Below are 21,415 nucleotides of genomic sequence, written 5' to 3'. Positions count from 1 at the left end.
CCTTCCATGGCCTGACTTGAAATTGGAACTCTAGTGTTAGCTACCGATGAAACTGTGGAAGTAGTCCATAGAAATTGTAAAAAACTAGAAATAATCATAGAAAGGAGAACGATAATAATAAGCAAATCATAAAATGCCATACTTCCGAAAATAATGATTTTGCAACCAACTGTACTCTTCTATATCAACGTAGATATAGGGTGGTGCACCAAACCCGCACACATCGACAGCACCACCTGTGACTACAACTCACCCTACACACACTAAAATACCAAAAAACCATGTAACTATAGAGCCCTACCTCCCTCCTGTTTCACTGTTTTTCAGACGAAAAGAGGGATCACTAATATTTAGACGAGGCTCTAATGAATTTGGTCAACGGTTTCAAAGCGAGTGTTTACGTGTCGTGATATGACTTGCTGCAGTAAATTATATTTTAATGCAAATAAGTTTTAAGTGGAGTTTGTCAAGTGTTGCCATCGTCGAGATAGTTACTTTATGCGACTTTTGGGATTTTCCGGATATTTTATGGTATCCTTACCTATATTGAAAACTACCACTTAATCTACCTGACTTTATGGGTACCTACATTTAAAATAAATTTTATTTATCCTAAAAATTATTTTTTTAGATGCGGAAAGGTGTATTGAAAAAAGTTATAGAAGTAGAAAGAGGCTAGAAAAATAAAAAGTTAAAGACACAAATAAAATACATAATAAGTACACAAATAATATTAAGTGATAAGACATAATATTAAATGATAGATCATGACATATAACCTGAAACTCGCAAGTTCACTTATGACGTTGTAGCTAAGATAATAAGGTTTCGACACTGACGTACGTAGTTGAAGTCGAAACTTCATACATTTTCTACGTTGTTGTGCGTTGATCGACGGATATGACGGAGCAATGGCTCGCAAGTTCACTTGTCAAGCTAAACACGGCAATCAGAAGGTCTAAAACAAACTGGATAGTCGTAACGTGTGCTAGATAGTTTAATGTACGAGTAACGCCCGATATTGCTCGCTCGCGGCTCACTCCGATCTAATACTATCCAATTAAATTGCCAGCAATTTATGAGCAGTACTGCCCCCGCGGGAGGTGTCCCGAATTTGTTAGTTTTATAATGCTACAGATTTATTCTGTATTTGTGTATTCTTAATTGTTTGACAATCTCTAACACATATTTATATTTTTCCTTCTTCATTATGATATACCTTGTAAATAAAATCTTACAATTTCTTAAGGTCATCGATACTTTTCGAGGACAATAGAAATAAATGAACTCACTCCTAAGTAATTCCTAAGGGATATCAAATTAGGATAGTAATAAGAAAAAGGAAAGGACCTATTTCTTTCAATATTCCTTTGAATTTCCCTTACGAAACTCAATCGCCCGAGGACAGTAATATTCCATTTTGTTATATAATAACGATTTTCCTTGCCAATGGCAATTCGTCGTCATTGAGCGTAAAGTACGAACGTAGCTTTAGTTGAAGCGAACATAGGTAATAATAATATAGTTATTGTTATACCTACCAATCTTTGTACTAACATCCTAAAACTGAAACAAGTATCAACTCAGTATCGAATGTTTTCGCGTACATTGCGGCGTCAGTTCTCGACGTGCGTTTCAAATTATGAATCAAAGGATCGTTGGACTAGGGTTTTGTGGAATTGTTAGATGCTTCTTTGGTGTCCGGAACGAGAGGTAGGTTTCGACGATCCGACCTGGCTGCTATCTGCAAAATCAATGTGGCCATTAGCAAGTTGGCGCGCAGTCGCAAAGCGGTCGCTAGCTGGCGGCGGCAGGAGTTACTGGCCGGAATAGCCAATGCAGATGCGGTCTCCAATTTTCCGTGCATCAAATGCATTCCATATCGATTCACGAGAGTATTTGTAGCTCGCTAGCTTGTTATTTAGTTGAAAAATTAGGTCATGCTGTTTTTAAGACTTGGAAAATAAATAAATCTTTTGATAATCTGTAGTATTTAAACCAAGACGACGACACCCGAAGTGGAGATAAGTTTAACGCGTCTGTTTATCTGTATGTCTGTCCTTAATCGTAGCAGCCAAAGACTGAACCGATTTTTTTCTAGTTTTAATCTAGTTTTTTATTTGATAGAGAATTTAATCGAGAGTATTCTTAGCTATGTTAGGACTATGTGTGTCCGTCCTGCCGTCTTGAAACCAGTCTCTTTCAAATCAGCTCTTTTCTAGTAAACGGGATGATGCAAATAACTTCTGTAGGGTAGATTGTGGCATCTTAAAACAGCCATACGGCTGAATCGATTTTTATGTAGTATGTCTATTACGTGAATTCTAACTCAAAAAACTGTGAATAGCTATGTATAAGGAGACGAATTCGATTTCAAGTATCTATTTCCAGCTGCAGAACGGTGTTCCCCCGACGTGACAACGTTAACGTATCAAAATATTCCTAGGAATTACATTTTAACATACTTAAAGGTCTATTAAATAGATAATATCTATAAAAAATATTATTTTTTGCATTTTAGGATTTTTTAAATTTTATATTTGACTTTTATGCATAATATTATATATGTCTATATCAGTAATTGAAAAGTTTTTGTACGGAACTGATAAAAATAATATTGAATAATTTCACATACACACATCGACTGTGATTCTATAATGAATGAACATAACATAAGAAACAGGAAGTAAAGAAATTGTTATTTAAAAGTAAAGTGTTTAAATAATAAGGAATACCTAGCATTGTTAAAATTTACGTCAACAAATTAAACTACTTAATCGCAATGAATTTAAAATTAAATACAAAGACACGTCAATAAATCTACTAAATGACCGATTAGAAACTAATATATTAGTGGTTAATTTACTATAGATGCTCATGAATACTTATTTAACTATACAAGGTAAGTAACTGTGCCATTTCAATAAACCAACATAAATCTGAATAATCATTGTGAACAGTATAAATTTATGTCGTATAACATTAAAATTGGTTCATAAATTTTAATGTCGGCTTAACAATATTTTATGTAGATTAGATTGACCTACAGCAACTGTGATTATCCGTGGCCCAAGGTTCTACAGTAGAGTTACGTGTAGCTTTTAGTAGAAACTACCGGCCCGTCCCGGTTTCGCTCAAGTAAAAACATAATAAATTGTACACTTAAACCTTCCTCAGGAACCACAGTATCTATTGGTGAAAACCGAATGAAAATCCGTGCAGTAGTTTTCGAGTTTAACGCGAACAGACAGACGGCGAGGTCTGAGTTTTATAATATGTGAGGATATGAAAAGCACCTACAAGTCAAGGCTCCGGTAAAACAAATACAAATTAAACACCTAAACCATTCTCAATACTATCTATTTATTTCTATATAAAAATCCGCATTAAAATCCGTTGCGTAGTAGGTACGTGGGTTGCACCGTCAACTTTAACATTAACTTTAACATGCGCAAAAAGTAGTACGCCATTTTGTCCAAACGTCAGCGCCGGTTATAAACAACGTCAAATTTGACGGTGCAATTCACCTTTAAACAACTAGGGACAAATAGCGGGAAGCGACTTTGCTTTGCATATACCATGTAGTATTACTACAAATTAGTAGAGCATCTGGGTCTCCATAAGCTCTATTAATATATCCCAACTGTTTAACTCAAGTTTCAAGTAACAAGGATTAAATTATCAGATTGCAAATATCCCGAGCGATAAGAAAATGGCGTAACAAGATTATCTTGTAAAGTGATAAGACTCGACAGATAAAGGTCCTTACGATAAACTATTAATTTTAATTTTCCTTATCTAATACTAATAAAGAAAATAAGACAAACTTGCAATTACAATTTTTCAGAAGGGAGATTTTCCAATAAGATTGACAACTGACAACTTGAAATATTTTGATTTCAATGAATGAACTCATTATTTTTACAAATCTCCCTCACCATTTATTTATCTTGCAATGTAACTATATGTATGTCGCTATGTCCATTTATGTCTCGTGTGGAATCAAGTTTACAAGTCAAGTTTGAAGCAGATAATCTTCTACAGATTGAGCTGAAATTTTGCGTACACACGTTTAGTTTGTTTGACAATGAATTAATATGCATAGGCATAAGCGTGATTCGATGGTGCTTCCAGGAATGGCCCACACCTGGGCAACTCCTCACATATTGAATGCAATAAGCTCTCTCTAACACTAATAAAATCTTGTGTCAAAAATTACATTTTTGTAAAAAACTTATTCTCATTGAAATCATAAGAAAAAAGAAATGAGAAGTCACTGCTATTTATGTTAGGGTGAATCATTTTAAATACGAATTAAATATTCGATTTAAATATATAATTTAAATGAGCATTTATACATATCAACATTTAATAAGAATTCATAAACATAAATTTGTCATAAGTACCTACGCTTTGGGATACACTTCTAAAACGAAAAAAAAAACCACTATGGTATGTTCCACCAGTTCTATTCGGTATAGCCCAGTTTTCGAGTTTTCTTTATATATTTTTTACTAGGTATACCTAGTAAAAAATATATAAAGAAAACTCTGAGAGTGTAATTTACCCTCTAGATTCCAGTGTAGATAGTATTTGTTGAGAGCACACTCAACAAAAGTATCGAGTGATAGAAGTGCTTGTAACTTCTCATAACATTTACAAATATTTATTAGTATATTTGTGTCGCCGTCTAGAAGTATAAATTATAGCTACAATCGGATTTAGGGTCTACGTACTACAATGGGTATTATTGATGTTACATATTGGAAGCAAGAAAATTTGTTTTAGAAAATCTGTAATTCTAGATTCCTATTTTCATTCCACGCTTATACTTATTTTAACTATTATTGTATCGAGTATTAAAAAAAACACTTCTATAGTTCGGTAATTCATTTGAAGATACTTTGAAGTAAGTATTTTATTAGAATTATGTAAATACCAAAATTTAAATTGGTTTTTAAAAAACAATAATAAATAGACATACATATTAAATAAGCCTTATAGTGCGTGTATTTATTCTTAACGCAGATTTTATAGCATCAACACAACGCCTCTTACTGGAGTTGCTTCGTTCTAATGGAAAGTTTAATCTTTTACAAAAACTTGTACTACGACATTAGATCTATTTTGAAGAATATAAAAATCTACGACAATTTTATGCTCTCGTTGCTTGTAGTGAAATTAGTTACGTTGGTGCTAACTTCTTTATAAGGCAACTTGCTTGTAGCTTGCTATACAAATTAATATGCATTTTTCATGGGCTGCTTTACATATTAATCATACTTGGACGACGTTCTCGCCACAGGGTGCCTGGTTTAGCAAACACTATTTCTAGGATAAGAGCTTGTAGATTTTTAATATTAATATTCATAAACCATTAAGCATCCACTGAGAAGTAATATCCTATTGATTAAGTCATTCAAATATGAATAAATCGATAGAAAAAGGATGCACTATTACTTGCCCGGTTCTGGCGTTTTGTGTCAACCTTACACTTAAATAGTTGTGACTACGAATGATCCAAGCAACTGATGAGGTATATAAGTACACAACTAGGGTACTCTCTACCATGTGGTCGGGTGACTTCGTTAAAGTTAATGGAAGAAGCATGATATAGGATGCTTCATGTCAATATGAAATCGTACCTTTGCTTAGACTTAGGGTTGCACCAGTCAACCTTGACGTTAATTTTAACCTGCGCCGCCGCATAAGACAAAATGGGGTAAATTGCGTTGATGTGCGCAGGATTAAGTTAACGTAAAAATTGACTGATGTATCCAAACCTTAGAATAGATGAATGATTTTCTTCTTCTCAACATATTTTCGTCCATTGCAAAACATAATATTATACCTTACGTAAGTCACTCGTCAATACTCTTCTTCTAGCTCCAAAACTTTCAGATAGTTTTCAAAGGCCGTCGAGCCCAGTTGCGTCTGTCGATTTTCTTTTCCATCATGGTCGATAATCTAGAAAATACCATGAGAATATTTGAATAAGATCTCTTATAACAATAAACTTCTGACACCAATAAAGTTTTTGCAAACACCAACAAGCCAGAAGCAAAAATCAATCGATTCAAGTACTCATAACTCGCATAATCCGTTTACAAAAAAGGAAAACCTCTCGATATTGAGAAGCGTGTTAGTATCGATACTTATGGCTATGTTGAGGAGGGGTAGCACGATAAACATAGACCAACAATCTACATAGACCATACAATAAATGACTAAAACAAAAGCAATGAATGAGTAGCTTATAATAAATCTAAAACTATAAAATAAATACACAAGTGGATTAAGAAATGAGATTTTTATTTAATTTTGAAATAATTGAATAAAAATAACTAGCTAAATTTATTTTTCTTGGAATTTGTTTTAAATTTCTGTCGTAGTCTATTTTATCTATATGTACGTGACGTTAAACGTTCCTGAATCGATACTGCAGGCTCTGTCTGAATTTAGACGCATTGGAAACCTTTTCTTCAGTACCTTCACGTAGCGTCGATATTCCAATATGCTATTATAACAGTTTACGATATCGATATGCCGATAGTTTCGTCCCTAGAATTGACTTTGAGAGATTTGTATTAATTGAATTCTTTTCCTTTTCAATACATAAGTATAAAGTTTATTTTTTTTTTACTTGATATTTTATAAGCAAAACGCACGAGAAACGGTTTTAGATAAGCGTTTTTTACAAAATTGCCAGGCGTTATAAAGATAATATCGCTATATTATCTTACACTCATTATATAGTACTTGGTAATTAATCAAAATTATTTTATATGTTTTGTACACATTAAATGAATGATGTGTACCTGAAAATCAGCGTTTAATCTAGTAATAACACAAACTGAGGCAGTGAAAGAAGAAAACAATTTTTGAATAAATGTCTTCTTTATTTCATGTCTTCAGTTCTTTTGCGGCAATTTAACCGAAATATCATTTCATTATTATTAAGTTTGAAAATAAATAATTTGAAACTTAAATAAAATAAACAGTTTGTGATGAGACTGTCCAAGTAATTTTTGCACGTGCCAAATGACACCCGCCTTTCTAATTTTCCAATCGAAACTTTACACAATGAAACAGAATGGTTTCCTCAATAGAATAAAAGAAAAATCGAAATAAAAGAATGGAGTTTTCTATCGCATTCTGAATAGTTTGCAAGCGGATCGCAGTCGCCATACTCAATTCTAAGGTTCCTATTACGTGTAGGTGCCATTTTAGAAAATATATTTCACCGTACGTGAAAAGAAATCCTCATACAGTGCTAGACGACTTACGCGACCACCTTGGTCTCAAGGTACGAAGATAACAATTGTTCATGTCGTGATGCGATGTAGAAAATCGTTGATATTCTCATAAGCGATACACACATGACATGACACATATAAACATTTAAAGCAATACTTAAAAATATAGAGTGTATTTGTTAATTCAATATGTGTATCATATCATTGATGTTTATAATAAACCAGATAGTTTGTTGTTTCATTTAAAAATTCATTTATTGAATAAAAGCTCATTTTATTAGATATTCCTTGTAATGTACAATATTTTATTTCATTTTTTGTATTAGTCTTATCATGTATATAGTGCGACTGGAATACCTATATGTAGTTTATTTAATAGACTTATTTAATAAGACTTATTTAATAATATAATTTCAGTTATAGGTTTTATATTATATAAAATCTCTTAAGAGAATATACGAGAATTTTTTTAGTTCGTTAATATTACAATTTGCTGTTCCTTAATTCTAAAATTTTGCTTTTAATTCTATCTCGAAATTTAAAATTAGGGGCACTACCAACACACGTAATGGGAGTTCGTTGCAGGGGAGCGTTAGACCATGAAATTGGCCCACTATGCCGTCAGATCAACGTATACCTATTTAATCGCCGCCAGCAAATAGGATTTCTGCTGTTTTCATAAACAACTGGGTTCAATACTAACAGTTTTAATATTAGTCAAAACATATGTTCACCAACGAGCTTCAGCACGTCGCCCGCGTTTATTGCGTGCGTCCGCACATAGCATATTTTTGTCAATATTTCAGGTTCTAAACAATGGATCGCCATGAAACCTATATCAGTTTTTAAGTTAGACCATCCGCTATACAACTGTCAAAACCGCATACAAATTCCATTCACCTGTTTCTGTGTTTTGCGCGATTAAACATATATAGACAAAAAATCTAAAAATAATTGTTTTGGCTTCTATAATATAGATATAAAAACCCTCATTATTATTTTTCTTTAATATCTTCCATGCACCTACAGACACAGCCCACTTACAGTTTTATTATTATGTGTAGTGTATAGATTACTCAAAACATTTTCACGTCAAATTTTTAATCACACTTGTACATAATACTATTTATCTATGAGACAATAATCAGTCTTGCAATTTTTAAATTAGTGCTGAGTGTTGTTTGTGTAACTATTATAGTTCACATACGATTTCTTTGTATGAAAGGTTGGCTGTTATAGTGTTATCTTTATTTATAGTTATATTAATTTATTAAATCCATTACATCAAAGGTATACTGTAAATAAGTAATAACACTAGTACCTACATCTAAGTTATTAGTACAAAAGGTCAGCTACACTTAATCAAAATTTGCCCTAACATTATTTTTAAAATGAGTATTTTTATGTTATTTTCTTTCGCCATAAAGAATTACAAATCTCTATGGTATAAAAAAATCGAAACTTGTTGAAATTCATATTTTTTTAACTACTTTCTAAGGTAGTATCAGTAACAATCGCCAATACTAAATGAAAAACATCAAAATTTGTTTTGGTTGTTATATTATCTACTGCAGGCACTTTTAAGAGCCATTAGAATTTGCTATGATCGCTTTTTGAGATATCAGGCGCCATAAAGGTAATGTTAGATAGGGGTTCTCGAAAAAACCATCAACAAAAACTACAAGGCAAAAGTTTCAGACGAAAGGTCGAGGCAAAAAATTGTTTGCGTTTAAAGTTTAATATTGCTTGCGGGGCTTGCTATTTTCGCAATACTTTCTCTTTTAAAAGGTAGCGAGTTTCGGCAAGCGATTTTCAATTTAGTATGGAGTAGTCCCACCTATTGTGAATTCTGTAGCTCGGAAATTTATTAGACAGCAGCAGTGTCTGTGGAGAATGGAAAATGGCGGAGTAGTAGAATATATTGCATTATGGATATAACTCATGGTTTGTTTTTGGCGGGGATCCGACAAACGTTATTGGTATTTAGGGGTAGTTAACTATTAGGGTAATGTTTTTTCTTTCTTCCTGTGAAATATGTGACAGTGACTGTTTTAAGAATGACTTGCCGACAGTGGGGTCGTTAGTTCTGGTGAGAATTAATATTGTTTTAAGTATGCAGTGACAAGATAAAGTTTAAATAGGGTCACATCGGATCAAAGTCTTAGTAAACAAAAGCTGCTAATATATTCGAAATCTTTAAGTATCTACAGTGGGATTGGCATGAGAGTTTGAGAGAACGTAGTTTTATCGAAAACGTCATCTTTTATATAGAAAAAGAATATTGCCTATTATAATAAAATGAACAATTAATTTATTACCTGTAGATGTATTTACACAAAATTTCAGCACCAGTACAGCAATTGTGTTTCTATAGTAGTTCGAAAATGCTTTAAGAAGTATTATTGTACCTGATATTACTAGACAATATTTATCAGATGTGTACATGATTTAAAATTATAAGTATGGCCTCGTGCGACTAAATGACGGTAGTTATAAAAGTCATTATGAGACAGCTTGGATTTCATTTTACACCAGCGTTCGAAAAACACTTGAAAAGAAATTAGACTTGGATGGTCATTGACTTGAAATAAGTAGTTACAGATATACACGTCTTTATTCCTACGGTGTAGACAAAGCTATGAGTTGCGAAACTTGAAGAGCACGTTGTATGGCGGCTTATTAATGAGATTAAATAGTGATAAGATTTCTGCTTATCGGTTATGAGAAAAGCGGCGAAAGGGTATTTCGTTTCCCAGATATTTATTTAGTTTAATGAAAAATTCGTACTGGAATTATTCAGTTTGATATCATAGGAAATTTACAAAGATACAAGTCTAGAAACTGTAGTGACGTTCTGTCTCTTTTAGTCTTATAAACCTTGACTGACTTTATTAATTTTTAGAAGAGAGAGAGAGAGAGAGAGAGAAAAAGGGGACAATCGACAAGGAACTATGAGTTCAGGACTAGACGCGCACCAAGACTGAGGACAGACTGACTTCTTTCCAAAAATACAGCCTTTGGAAAACGACGCCCCTTCAAGAAATTGAGTTACCGATTGAGAAATTAAGTTTGTAACCGCATAAGGAGGGAAGAATATACAGATACAATAGGTGTTGTATACTACATACTTCCAGGTGGAAGTATTATATGTATAATCTGTGCTATAGGATACCTTTTACTTGAAAAACAATGTGGGTTGTTAGTTACATGAGTACCATTTCTGTATTTATAAAAATACTATTTTGTTTTATCAAGCTCTGGGTTTTATACGATCGGTCTTTGGTATCATAGATACTCAGGATCCTTCGTAAATATGTACAAGCACAGATTATATAATGGATATAGTAGGAGAAAAACAGTAAGTAAGAAGAGGAAATATGATACTAACCACTGAATATATATGAATTTTTTCTTCAATCTCATGGCTGATGATGGTCGTGGCCATTATGTGGAATGTAACACTCACAATGACTTCCGAGAGATAATACATGTCCTGCCATTGCCTTTTCCATTTCACACCATCATCATCAGCCTTTTAAACGTCCCCACTGCTGGGTCACATGCCTTCCTTTTAGATGGATAAGGTGTATGGGCCATGACCCATCGTGCGGATTTTTGGGTTTTCACGACTGCATTTCACAGACTAGCTGATAAATCGTCAACTAGATTGCAGGATTTCACACTATTGTTTTTATCACTGTAAGCAAGTACATAGTGATATATAATGAAACTGCTATATAAAGCATACATGATATAGTCTGGTATGCAAACGCATGTGGCATTTATAGTACGTTCTGGCCACGTGGTCCGACTTCCTTTGTCCGAGCGATCGGACAAGATTTTTTTCTGTGTGTTCGTATAGCACTGTAAGGAATTTTTTTCTCTATTATTCGAATATGGGACATTACGATTCACAGGCTCTCAACCACAAAACCACCACCGAAAACTTAGAAATATTTCCTTATTTTAATTCATAGGTAAATAAATGAACACCAAAAAATAATAATACAAAGATGGACATTATTTTATTAACTCTTTATTTCTCTTGAATTTTTGAAATTAATATTACAATATTCAATGCGGGCTTCATACAATCACCCAACTATTTGCTTATATACCACGACACAGTCACGTTGAATCGTACCATAGATCACACTTGACCATAAATGCCAGACGTAACCCGTCGTCCTAGCTGAGCTACAATTGCCAGTAAGCAGCGCGACGCAGCGTGACACGATGTATCATACGAGCATCGCGTCGTACAGTGCTTAGTCGCTGCAGTTAGGACGCTGGATGTGATCCGTATAAAACTGAAGTTATAACTTTTTCTTGATTGCACTTATCAATCATGGACAATTTTCTACAGAATACTTAGAAAGATCCATGAAATTACTGCCCACACAGGGTGTATAAGTAATTGAGTAGCTTTAATACAGCATGTTTATTACAACTTTAATTTTTTATGAACTGTTTTTTTTCTACTATACGCAGGCATTATGGCCAAGTATTTAAACACAAATCTCAATACATAAATACATAACATAAACAAAAAGAAATATAAACAAAAAAATAATGCGCCACATAAACATTCACAACTATGTACACTTAATTTTAAGACGATTTAATAACTATTTTCAAAAATATAGATATAGGTACATACATACATAGCTACATTTATGTTAAGATAAAATTGATCGTTTAACTAATAAGGGAAGTCTTGTTAACATCGAAATGAACGCAACGTTAATAACGCAACATTTAAAACTTAATATAAACGAAACTGAACATGTATAACGTAAGTTCTGAAATTAGAAAAAAGTTTTTTTTAACTCGAAGTTAAAAAAAGACGCTTTGCTATGCAAAGCATCGAGGACAATCGATTTTATAATATCCAAAATAACAAAAAATATAATCATATATAAATAAAATAATATATAAAAAAATACTAAAATCATATTATACCCAATGACCCGCAAATTTGTGTTACGATAGACAACATCGATATAAGTAGTCGATGTTGCATGCACGTACAAGATTCTAGAACGAAATATATTTACCGCAGTACCAAGTCACTTGCATAGCAAAGATACGCCATTCATTTACATATATTCAGTAAGGTTACAGTATAGGTAGCTACAGACTCTACTACAAAAATATTAGCAATATGGCAAGACAGCATTACGGATGGAGGTCGTATATAATCTATTTAACAAATTGCTCATTGTTTCTCTGAATTACAACTTTACGAGTAAGAAACAATAAAGAAAACCTGCAGTAAATCATGGACGAACATGTACGAGTATCATTACTATGTTACAAGCTTTGCCTATAGTTGGAACGAAACTTAACAGCCGATTAGGAGGAAACTACCAATTTAATACTTTAAAACGGTTTCTAATTTGCACAGTCCCATAAAACAAGATGTCAAGTTGAAAAACAACGGATCGTATGAAAAAAAAAAACAATTCAATTCGTATACACAAATTCTGTTAATTTTGAGTTCAAATTCAACATTGTGTAAACACGTCCCTCTTTGTTCAAAAATTCAAATTATTTACCAATTACAAACATACTAAATCTTTAAGCGTTTAATTCAATTCAATACTAATTATCGGATTACGCTTAAAATTTATTACAAGTGTCTACGATTAATAACTATGCATTATAATTTATAAAGCCTACTTATACCAAAGTTACTTAAGTACATTTTGTTCGATAATTCTCGATTTATAGTTAAAGTAAGATGGGGAAATTTAATACTAATGACAACCTTATTCTGTATGTTACTAACAAAGACATGAAAGTTAAGTAGTCAACAAATGCGGCCAATGAGTTTTTAATAAATTAGGTATTTACTTTATGACAATATTTAATAAATTATGTTTTTGTTTCACTTTTTCATCACCGATAATTTTGCATCGAGCTCATTGAATACAGAAATTTTCTTTTCGGTTTTGTGTATAAATTCATTATTCGAATTTTCAGGTATTTTAAAGAAAAATATAAGTCGTGCGATGATTGTGTGGTTTATCTTAATCTATCGACTTAAAATTTCTCTAATGATATCACGACATTGAAACTATTTACGAATAACACAGTGGACAGATATCGAGAGGAGATTTATCAAAATTAAGCGAAGATTCCAATTTTAATACAGATATCTATTTATTTTTTTAATTCTACCCTGACATTAATTTACGTATAATGGTGACTATCAACACTAATTTATTTCTAATTTTTGTTCAGATATTACGTATTTGAGTAAAAAACAAAAACAATTGGACGCGTTAGAAATGTAGTGGTGTATAGAAACTAGTATATTTTGGCACAATGTAGCACTGAAAGCAAGTAGGATAACGGGCTTGTATATGCAAAGTATGAGATTTTTATGTTTCAATAGAGCGCTTATTCCTTTTTTTTTAGGAAAACTCCGTATTATAGCCTATTCGTAAAGCTCTGTATGGGTACTCGCTCATCCGGCAAATTTATATGTGTACATGAAAAACGTAAAAAAAACACAAGCGCCGACTTTAAGGAAAGCAGTTTGTTTTTATACAAACAAGGTTAAGTATAAGCTGTTTTGGAACTGGAAATATGACTCAACGACGAATGTCTCGTCAACCACTGGGGAAAATATCTACCCATTATTCTTAGCAAATACTTCATACAAAGTCGAACCTATTTAATTATATATAATACACTTACACTACTCAACTTTAATATTACGTGTAAAATTTATATTTAGTCACATTATTGTAATTTATTATATGTATCATTGTTACGTATATAATTTTGAACATCAGATGACTCGGAAATCGTGGACACTGCAACGTTTGCATGTTCCCTTCCTTTTATATTCATTTTGTTCTCGATCTATTTCGATTTAATGGACATGGTATTAGTTAGAATTATCAAAAAATACCGTCTAATATCTTAATCATTCTGATAAACAGAAAGTATAAAACACAACGCTCGATGACGAAGACTTATTTGCAATTGTACTTCCATACGTATTTTGTTATAAATATACACTTTAAATTCTTACGGAATTATCTATGCAGGTAATAATTAATATTTGTCATAATCAATGATTAGAATCGGTACAGTAATTTCACCTACACTTGACGATACTTCGTTTTACAGAATTATTTATACGAGACATACTTCTTTTTTTACTGAAACTACTCTACCAATGTCCAATCACTGGTTATAAATATTTCTATCAAATTAAAAGCTCAAATCATACAACAATCTGCGGACTTAAACTACTGAAGTGAATCACAATCTGATCGAAAATAAAAGTAACTCTTTCGAAATCAACTGATAAAATACAACAAATTTCACAATCATAAAAAAATGTGACCGAAAAAACATAACCAGCCCGCTGACAGCGGGCAAATAATAAAATATACATCAAAATGTACATAATATAATATCTATTAATAAAAATATAACATAATGGATTAGAGTAAGTGGTAGCAATAAATACTATGAGATTCACAGATTTTAAATCTTAACTAACAATACCGAAGTTCACTCGGACATCATAACCTTATTCGAATCTAACGCGTTTGTAAATTTTAGTAAAATATTATTGCAATACAAGGTGTGGTTATGGCAACAAAATAAATGCTTAAAGCACATCACCAGCCTGTCCACCCAGCGAACACCTAGGCAAGTCCTTCGCACTAAAGGAACATTATACGAACAGAGTCTGAGGCCTCCACAACGAGGCCTTTCAGCCGCAAAACATAAAACTAGGATACGAGACGAATAACGCTGCACAGTCCGTCTGGACGCAACACTTCTGTTCATGTATTCACACTATATGATACAGGGTCAGTCAAGAGCGGTGTCATAGGCACCTTACGTAGGGACTTTGTTCACTTTGAGTAGGTCGTTGGAACCTTTATCGATGGGCATCTTCATAGGGTCGTGGTGGTGGGTGACGTGGTGCCCGTGGTGCTGCCCATCCAGCTTCGACTGCTTCTCCTGTTGTTGCTGTTTCATTCTCTCTTGTTCTTCTCTGTCTCTGCGAGCCTGCTCGTTTATTTCTTTAACAGCGCGTAACTCTTTCTTTAACTTCATGCGCCGGTTCTGGAACCAAATCTTAATTTGTCGCTCTGTGAGGCAGAGCGCGTGCGCAATCTCTATCCTGCGCCGACGAGTCAGGTAATGGTTGAAATGGAATTCCTTCTCTAGCTCTAGCGTTTGGAACCTCGTGTAAGTTTGCCGTCCCCGCCTTCGTGGACAACCATTTGGACCTGGAAACAAAGAAAACGAACATAAATTTATCGATCTGGATAGTTGATAGTTACAATAGCCCACAAGGCAATTAACTTAGCAATAACAATAAAATAAGTAAAACATAAATAAAGTTAATTGTTTTTAACAGTTATAATATGGATTTAAAACCGATTTATTGCTCCATATATCACCTTGCAGCATCTCGTGCACGGATTCGCAGCGCGAAACCTCCTCAACGTGGACATAAAATTTCACTTTTATACCATCTTAGATTTTAATGGCTCATTAATATTTTATTGCTGCACTAAAGTTAATTTTAGAGTCATCCGCTACTGGATCCGACCTTAATGTAGATTAATCGCCGGATTTACAAGTAAAAAGTACTAGTCGATATCACCAATAACAGTCATGAAGAAATTGTTAGAAAAAAGTAGCCATAGTGAAGGCAATAAAAATAAGTTGAAACAATCTTTTTCTGAGCAAAAAAGTAACGGAAAGGGTAAGGAGGAGCAAACGGTCCGCGAACTAACAATAGTGTTTATTCTATAAAGAAATCTCTACAAAAAGTCAGGGATGCGTAAAAAAGGGTTGCGCAACTTTCTAATGCTTTGTAAGGTGACTCTTTATGCGCAACCCAGTGAAGTCATTCTTGGAATTTGTGAAAGTCAACCCTTTGCTGATAATAAAATATTCTTTGGTGCGTCCTCATGATAAAACTAACAAAGCTAACTGATCAAACAACACGAAGTGTTTAAAATGAGCACATTTCTCACGTACGGTCTACATAAGTTCAGAAGGCCGGTGGAAGTGGTATTTACCTCGGATCGAGTTTCAAACTGGTTTCCGAGTCAGCTAATAAATAAGGCAAGATAAATGGCCGTCCCATCGTGTATTAAATTGATAGCGGACCAACTGAGCCTCGGAATGTCCGACCGTGTAGGCTGGCCTTTAGATATAGAGAGTTTGAATCGTATAGACATGGCTCATGGATTTATTTATTCCGTAATTAGCTGTGACTCGGAGTTTCACTCCCATGAAAAATTTGGGATAAAATGTAGAGTACATTAAGAGTGATGTGTACTCTAGCACATGTTCTACCCATCTGCCAAATTTCACCGAAATCCGCTTACCAGATTTTATGTGATTGAATAAATATTTTTCTTACATACATCCGAACTTGCATTTATAATATTAGTGGGATATTTTAATATACCTACATATGAAATAAACTTGTGACAATAAAACTTGTTCCAGACGTTCTAAGTTTGAGTACATAACAAAATCTCAAAAAGTATTTTTGGTATATATAATTCGACTTTTCCGTCGATAAAATCACACGTAAGTGACCCGTATTTTCATTAATAAAAATTAAACAATTACTAAACGAAGTTTCAAAATACTTATTTCTGAGATTTAAAAAATTCAGAAAAGTGTATGTAATATCTAAAAGTTTCGAGAACTTTTAGATATTATATACATTTTCAATCCGTTATCTTTTTACAAAGAACGTCTTATTTAGTCTAATAAATTACGAAAAAAATAAAATAAGTGAAAAAATGCAGTCATAAACCCAAAAACATTTTAATAAGGAAAAATATGCAAGAACGAATAAATCATTCGACTGCGCCCAGAGTCAGATATCGCATTTACATGAGCAATAAATTAACGTAACTGCGTTTTTACTGCCGTAATAACATTTACGGGCCATGCTTATTTCAACAAAAACTTAAAAACTGTTTAAAATGTCATAAATAGAGAATGGAATAATTATGCGAGTGCGGTTAGAGCAGACGGGATGAGCATTCCCACCGAGAGTGAAAAAGATAGACATAGCTATTCTAATTTTAAAAAGCAAAGATGGAACCCGAAACACAATACACGCATCCCAATAATGCCATTACGGAGAAAGGTCGTAAGCTGTGTTTGATGACGCGTGAAAGAGATCCTTCTGGTTTATGGGGTAGAGTCCAAAATCTGTGGAAGATGGGGTGCGCTTATCCGTTTTTTGTAGGGGTCGGTGATATGTTAGCGAGGCAGGTTGGCCACCCTTCGTCGTCGCCATGACAACGGACGTTAAGGCACCTCCCGTCAGCTGGCTTCCATTATTATCTGCATCATTGTAGTCGCGAGATACTTGTTATATTGTGTACCTGTAGATCTTTTTTTTAATGGGAACCTCGGTCGATTCCCATGGCTTGATAAAGATCAGATTGAAAATAATGCAGGATATCAGCTAATTAACTTTATCAATTCGGAATTACGTTACAAACAAAGAATGTAACTAAAGGTCTGAGTGAGTTATAGGACTATTTGAGATATGTCTTTGTGTGCACCAAATCGAACGTATATGACCTAAATAGTAACTAATGACGAGGTTTCTTTTGAACAACATATATAAAATTTAAATCTTATACATTATTTAAATGTTTAGGAGGAAAAACATATTTTATTTCTCAAATAGCACTTGAAAAACATTGTCACATGCTTTGAAGTAACTGTTAAGTGCTATTTGAATCGGTGCTATTCAAAATGGCGCGCAGAACGGCATATCTAATAATTCGTCGCCAACTTCGAGATGGAGCATTAGAAAAATAAAAGTGAGAGTTGAACGTGAGCGTAATATATCTCGGGAGGCGAAGCATTAATTAGAGCCATACATTGTGAGGCGACACCGACCGCCTATAAACAAACTGCGACAAGACCAAGCTCTTACCTTACCTCCCTTTTTTCCCCGAAATAAATCTCACGGAATGCCGTCTTATATATTTTATTTAACTTTGAATAAACCTGCTCGCCCTGTGTGGAAACCAGTTTGGTGTAGTATTTGATTAATATTCGCCGCCAGGATCGGAATATTAAGGGTCTGGATATGAATTATAACGCTTTTTGTAATGTAAGGAGGTTATTTATGCACGGAGCCGACGGCGACTGGTCAGATTTGTGGATAGGATGCAGCTATTAGCTCTCTCGACATGACTACGTATAAATTTTTTAGAAAGTCTTCTACTGAACGTACTCGATGGATGCAGCTTTTTAAGAAACATTTTATTCACATCATATAGTTATTTTTTTTTCTTAAAATTGATTTATTCATGTGCAAAGTTCTTAATTTAAATTTAATTCGCAAATACACTTCATCAAGTACCTTTGTGATATAAATTTTACTTATTGAGCACAGAGCTATAAAGCATTCAATGGAGTTGTTTAATACCAAGCTTATATCAATTAATTAAATTGACATGAAAATGCTGGCAAGGGTTACTAAGTCGCTCCAATTTATTGGTTCATAACTCTTTGTCGCCTGTGACTCATATAAAAAAAAACTATTCGAAATTCAAAATCTAGTTCTGTCATTTTTGTTCTTAATTTGAATACTTTTGATGTGCCTTGGTTTCCTTTGCATCTTATAAGAAATCTAACAAATTTGAATATATTGACGCTGACTGACGCACGTAATTAATGATAGAAGATAGAAAAGTGGATTAGGAAAAAGTATTTACGGAAGTCGTAAATATTAAATACGCGTTGGTAAGATGATATTTCGTCGCAAAGTATCGAATCAAAGTGGGTTCAATGCGACTAATTAGTATAAAGTGCGACCGTAAATGTCTTGATATACAAATTATGAGCTGGCACGCACTGATATAAACCAAATATCTATTAACTACTTACTGTCTATTAAAATAATGTGTCGTTGCAAATCGACACAATCTTTTTTTAATATTCTAATGTAGTAACGTAGTATTACGTTTAGTAGACAAAGCAAGTGGTTTCCGCCCTAGACTTTAGTACCATATCCATGGATGTCATGCAAAATAGCTTTGCCATCCGATAGATAACATCATGCCCTAAAAGGGTAGAAATCAATCAAAATTAGAGCCAAATCTTCGAAATTGAGATGCTTATTTTCTAAGCGGCCTTCGGTTTCGGGGCGCCACAGCCGAAAATGAGCTTTCTCAAATGAGAGAGAAGTATGTTTAATTGATAAGTGATCAATTATTAATTAGATTATTTGCATTATAATAAAAGATCGCAATATCCGTGCACACTAGACAAGAAACATTTGAAACCGCTTTGCTTGGGCTCCGTCGCTCCACGGCTAAGGCTCGATTCAGCGCGATAGACGGGTAAAGAAGCTTAACAAATCTAATATCAATTTAAAGATCAAAAGTAAATGACGTAACAAAGCTGTACCAGTACTCTTGTAGTCGCACGTAGTCAATATCTCGGCGGATGAGTGTCGGAAAAGACTATTTTTGTTCATTGCGAGTCAGTTAAATCATCACAATGTGGTTCTGTGCTGCGTTTGGTTAAAGGACATTGGCTCAGAATAGGGTTGCGGATGATCGAACTATTTACACGGAATTATTATTTACTACAGGTCCATCTAGGCTTTATTCATTTAAAAGCATAATAAAAAGTCTATGTCAAGCCTATGTTACTCCTGAAGATTTTGTCTGTCTCTGTGCCAAATTTCATCAAAATACGTCCAGTAGTTTTTGAGTTTATTCATTACAAACAAAAGTATAAATATTTTCTCTTTATTTTGTACTACATTCAATTCTTTGATTTTCGTAGCCAATATTGATAAATTGGTAAGTACCTAATTTCAATACGCAAAGTTAATTCAAATTTGAATGCTTTGACTTCATTTTCATAAATGAGACCTTCGCGGGCACTTTTCCATGTCAAATTTCAATTCTAAAAAGCAACAAACTACTAGCCGTGGCGAATCCCATTGTTTTAATTTTGTTTTTATTTTGATTTAAAAACCAATTTCAGTAAGTACTTTCTATATCAATATAGTTTAGAGCTAAAATAGTCCAATCGATAAAAAATAATTAAGCTTATACCTTAATTTATTATAATATAATTACAATTAATACTGGTGATAGATTTACTAAGATGATAAAAAAATATTAAGTACAAAGTATGAGTACTGGCCACCAATATTTTTTTTTCCTTGTAGATTTGTTTACGACATCCCTAACAGTCCCTGCGCCTGAGTCGAAACGATCTTTGATCCGGGACGGCGCGCCTGGCTGACGTCACGATTTATTCATCCGACTGTACATTCACTACACTGTGTATTTACACACGGCACAAGAGCATACGGCGCGGATACACAACTACAAGATACTGTGACATTTTATTTATTAAAGAAATTGTTTAAAGTAATTGAATCTTTTCTTCTGTATTTTGTAAGTTTTGTGCATATGGATTTGATAAAAAATCATTGAACATAAACTTTCTTTAATTTACCTTTTCTCAAACAAGTTCTCTAGAATCCTTATAGTTCCCTAGTTGATTAGATATTCCTATTTTTTTGTTATAATGCGTTAGTCGGACTGATCTGTGAGATACTATAACAAGGACTACAATTAACAAAAGCATACCTACAGTTACATTTGCATAGTATCTATCTATCAATGCAAAAATTCATCCACAAGGTTAGCAACCAGGCAATTGCATGAATGCGTTCGAGGACTATAGCACAAACAGAAACTGTAGTCAACTGCAGCCAACCTGATTTAAAGCAGGTCAACGCCCTGAGCTGCAATGCTTTATTATATTCTCCACACCCTCGGTTGTGGTACAGCATTTAAATCTTGTTTACTCCTTGCACTGACTTTGCTGATTGTAGCTCTGAATGATAATCTTGAAGGGCCGGGTTGAATTGAGTAAAGTTTTCTTAGTCGGATTATGTTATTGTATTCTGATTTTCTTTATTGAAAAGTACAACATGTATTTACCAATATTTTCGTCGATCGATATAGAATAATTCAGGACAAAGAAAGTTGGTGTAAACGTAAGAACTATACTCAGTGGGTTACAGAAGGCTAAAAATGATGATGATAATGAGAATTTTTTTACTAATAAAAAAAATCTAAGATCCCATACATTTTTAAATA

At 33.5% G+C, this 21,415-nt stretch overlaps 1 protein-coding gene across 4 annotated transcripts in view; it reads right to left on the bottom strand.

The window, feature by feature from the left end:
• Positions 1-11,272: 11,272 nt before the first annotated feature.
• The window catches only part of abd-A (abdominal A), a 40,975-nt gene continuing 30,832 nt past the window's right edge, over positions 11,273-21,415 (bottom strand). For all 4 annotated transcript variants that reach the window (XM_053749394.2, XM_053749392.2, XM_053749393.2 and 1 more), the window contains exon 3: positions 11,273-15,520. In XM_053749394.2, coding sequence (XP_053605369.1) covers positions 15,123-15,520 — 398 coding nt within the window. In that variant the 3' untranslated portion in view covers positions 11,273-15,122. The remainder of the gene's footprint in view (positions 15,521-21,415) is intronic.

The sequence above is a fragment of the Plodia interpunctella genome, chromosome 9 (assembly GCF_027563975.2).
Source record: "Plodia interpunctella isolate USDA-ARS_2022_Savannah chromosome 9, ilPloInte3.2, whole genome shotgun sequence".
NCBI classification, from domain to species: Eukaryota; Metazoa; Arthropoda; class Insecta; order Lepidoptera; family Pyralidae; genus Plodia; species Plodia interpunctella.
This window is presented reverse-complemented; position numbering and strand designations above follow the sequence as displayed.